We start from the raw sequence: 4,131 nt of genomic DNA on the forward strand, positions 1-4,131 counted from the left end.
CTGCGAGCCGCTGCGCTTCAACGTGTGCCTGGGCTCGGCGCTGCCCTACGGGGCCACGTCCACGCTGCTGGCCGGGGACTCGGAGTCGCAGGAGGAGGCGCACGGCAAGCTCGTGCTCTGGTCCGGTAAGCGCGGGCGCTCGCGGGGCGCAGGCTCGGGCCTGGCCCGCCGGCGGGGAGGGACGGGCCGGGGCTCGGGGGCAGGCCGCGTGCGGGAAGGGGCCTCGGGGACGGAGAAGGGGCGGGAGGGCCACAAAGGGCCTGGGCACGCGGCGCCGGCGAGGAGGGAGAGGTGCTCCCGAGGGTCCCAGGGGCCCCGGGCCGGGTCCAGACCCTGGGGAAGGCCAAGTGGGCGAGAAGAAAGGCGAGGGGGAAGGAAGACATTTAAGGATTTGGAGGGGAAAGGTGAGGAAGAACTTGAAAGTTTGTGAAGGAGAAAAACAAAGCCCCGTTGTAGTAACTAAGCTAAAGGAACATCGGTAAGCCTGCTTCAGGTCGCTCCAGGGAACCAGTGATTTTGTCGTGCCTTTACACGTCTCGTTTTCCCTATCTGAAAAATAATGGAAACTCTGACCCACTCAGGTTAAGAAGGAAGGAGACAGTTTTAGCACCTGTTGGTGGCTCTTTGGAAACGTGGAGCCTCGGGCCCGTGTGCTGTGGAAGAGAGCTGATGTGGGCTGTGGAGAGGCGGGGGCGCCAGGCTGCAAGTCCCGAACTCCTTTCCTTGGTTGTGGCAGAGCCCGAAGAGTGCAGGCTGTGCCACCCCACCCCCCGGTTATTCGGGATAGCTATCTATGGCCACCTGTCTGTCACCCATTTCAACTGAGAGCTGGAGGGTGCTGGGGAGGGAAACCGGCTAGTCATCTCCCCATCCATCATCCCCACCCCACCCCCACCTTAGTGCGACATGAACGCTGTCCTTGATGGGAAAGGAAAATAGGGAGCCGGGAGCAAACCAGAGGGCCTGACAGGCGGGCCTGCAGCGCCCACCTCTGCAGGCTGGGGGCGGTGCAGGCTGCCTGTCAGCTGTAGCTGAGGGCTCTCGGCTTGGTGCAGATGTGGGAGGGAGGAGGAGGAATTTACCCAGGAGGTGGAACCGTATCCTACGGAGATGAGGTTCTAAAGCAGCAGCTCCCGACCCGTGGGTCGCGACCCCCGATCCCAAGGCCGTCGCAAAACACCCATGTTTACATTACACTTCCTAACAGTAGCAGCGATGAAAAATCATGAGGAACTGTACTAAAGGGTCACAGCATTAGGAAGGTTGAGAACCTTAGACTCAGAATCCATGGTAGAAGCTGTATGTGATGAACAGTAGCTTTGAAAAAAAATCCATAAATTACTATAATGTAAGGTCTGTGTGATCTCACACATACACACTTATGATAATATGTTTGCATAAATGTAGTATAGAAGATATAAGAATGGATGTACAGAGGGATATAATTGTAGTCTTTAAAGTTATATCTGTGCAGAAGACTGACGGAATGAAAAAGGAACATGAAAGAAAGATTAACAGGCAGGCAGGCTCCAGTAGAGGGGCCTGCTGTGCAAACCTGTGATCTGAGTCCCATCTCCAGAACCAAGATGGAAGAAGAGACTGAGTCCTGAAAACTCACGTATGTGCGCCATGGCGCCCATGTTCCTTCTCTCTCACCGATAAATTAAAAAAAAAAAAAAACTTATAAAGATGTTCAGATGGGCATGATGGTTCTCTTAATCCCAGCACTCAGGAGGCAGAGGCAGGAGGGTCTCTGTGAGTTTGAGGACAGCCTAGTCTACAAAGTGAGTTCCAGGACAGCCAGGGTTCCATAGTGAGACCCTCAAAACAAAACAAAAAGAATGAAAAAGAAAAGAAAGACTCAACAAGGCATCTCTGAATACCATCTGAAGTGACTTGGGTTTAGGAGGCACCCATATAAAAAATCCAGATCTTTCAGCACCGGATAAGCATCCAGCTTTGTGTTGCTGAAAGGATGCTCTGTGTGTGTGTGTGTGTGTGTGTGTGTGTAATAGTGTCTGATTGAATTCTCCCAAGTGGTATGTGATGTCGCCCTCTGAAGTCACCATCAGATCAAGGAGGAAAGAGCACACCTAGTCCCTGCCCATGTGCCCAAGAGTGGCTGTGAGCTGCCGAGTACTCGTGAGTTAAAACCGTCTGCTGCTTGGTCAGGTTCGTCTCACTAGCAGCCTGGCAGGGTCGCACAGAGGTGCAAGCTCTGGTCACACTGAACGCCCCTGCTGCTGCACACTGTCCGTTTACAGCTTATGTCTTCTCTGTGTGAGGACCAGAAGCTGTGCTGGCACAGGCTGGCGATGGGCAGATGGGAGTGAGGCACGTTTGAGGATCCCGGGCAGGTTTGAGCCGGGACTAGTGTTTGTTCTGTCTGGAATTACTGGTGATCTAGCGTTAGGCGGTGGTTGTGTGGGTGATGAAGATGTTCTAGCTTACGCTCGGCATAAACGTGAGGACAAAGATCTGATCTTGTGCTCCTCAGGCCTCTCAGGGCCGAGCATCCAGCCATCCACATGTTCAGTCTGTCCTTCACCGAGTACACCACATCCCAGGGCGGGGGCTGGGGTGCAGCAAGATGGAGATTACAGAAGTGAGCGCTCTGAGGTCAGGAGGGAAAAGGACAATTAGGCAGCTGTTGGCAGTACCTGTGAAAAGTGTGGTGACGTGGTAGGGGCCGAAGGTCCACAGAGAGCTGTGGGAAGCAAGCGAAGAAACCCAAGAAACTGACCTGAGGAAGCTTGGCAGAAGGGACAGGAAGAGCTTTAGAGGAAGACAGCATGGTATTTAGAAATACAGTAACAGCACAGACCTGAACCAAGATTCATTAGAAGCAGAGCTGCGACTAAGCAAAGGCTTCTCACCCCTTAGTGAGTTGGGCTGCTAAGCCATCAAAAGACACCAAGGAGAAAGAAGGTGTTTGGGCAAGGGAGAAATGAAAGCGCATCTGCAGTTTTGAAAGATTTGTTTGGGCTGGGTGTGTATAATTCCAGTTCTGGGGGGCAGGGAGGCTGAGACAGGAGGGTTGCTGTGAGTGTTAGGTCAGTCTGTGTAGATAGTGGATAACAGACCGGTTAAAGCTCAAGGCCCTGTTTCCAAAACCAACAGCAAACAAAGGGACGGGAGGACTGGGTTGCTCAGTGGTTAAGAGCCTGGCTGTGCTTCCCACCACCTTCACCGGTAAGTCACTGCAGTCTTAGCTCCGCTTCCGGGGCATCCAGCGCCCTCTTCCGGTCGCGGCGGGCACCTGCGTTTGCGGCGCACACGTAGGCGTCTGAGGGGCGGGGCTTGCCCTATGCCAGCCGAGAAGGGAGAACCAGGACGTGGATGCAATAGGGGGAGAGGGCGGGCGGGATGGCGGTGAGGCGCGAAGGCTGGGACGGTTCCGGTGTTGGAGGCAGGCGAGCTGAGGAGGTGGATGGCGGCCCCTCCTGCCTGCCGCCAGTGGAGGAAGCTGAGCAAGAGCGCTAGGGTCGGCTCTGTTAGCTCTCGGTGGAGGCCCAGGTGGAGATTTCCATCAGACCCGGGAAGGAACGTTGCCATGGAGAACAGGCCGCTCTATGCTTCCTTTGCCCACACCACCAAATCCCAGGATGACGCTTAGAGCGAGGTCGCTCTGCTTCCTGGGTGTGTGCAGGACTCAGGTCCTGCGCTTTTCACCGGGTCGGACTTGGCCTTCTTTACTCGCTTACTGTCTCTGCCGTCACAGCCGGAAATGCCTCTACCACGTATTCCAAGGTGACCAGACGAACATAATGTCCAGGCCGTGGTCCACCTTGGCCAAGTCCGCTTTAGTAAGTGGGGCAGGAAAGCAAGAAAGACTCTCCTGAGGCTGGTGAGGGGGACAGGTTCCTGAGAGCCAGCACGTAGGCGCTGTGTCTGTGTGTGCACTGTGGTCTAGCCAGGGTCCAGCCAGCAGGGAAAAGACTGAAAAACAAAGAAGAAATTCTTACTGGTCTCTCAGACGTCAGGCTGGGACGTCACTGGGGATGGTGGTAATTGCAAGGACAGTTCAGGAAGAATTTTGTTCGGGCTGTTTCTAAAACAGGTTGATCCTGAAGGCAATTAAAAAGTGTGTGTGTGTGTGTGTGTGTGTGTGTGTGTGTGTGTGTGTGTGTG

General features: G+C 54.6%; 1 protein-coding gene across 1 annotated transcript in view; it reads left to right on the forward strand.

Annotated features, from left to right (window-relative positions):
- Positions 1-4,131, forward strand: part of Smo (smoothened, frizzled class receptor) — a 22,526-nt gene that overhangs the window by 1,203 nt on the left and 17,192 nt on the right. Inside the window, exon 3 of the mRNA XM_055608148.1 lies at positions 3-125. Within this exon, the coding sequence (XP_055464123.1) occupies positions 3-125 (123 nt within the window). The remainder of the gene's footprint in view (positions 1-2; positions 126-4,131) is intronic.

The sequence above is a fragment of the Psammomys obesus genome, unplaced genomic scaffold (assembly GCF_907164565.1).
Source record: "Psammomys obesus unplaced genomic scaffold, mPsaObe1.curated_primary_1811, whole genome shotgun sequence".
NCBI classification, from domain to species: Eukaryota; Metazoa; Chordata; class Mammalia; order Rodentia; family Muridae; genus Psammomys; species Psammomys obesus.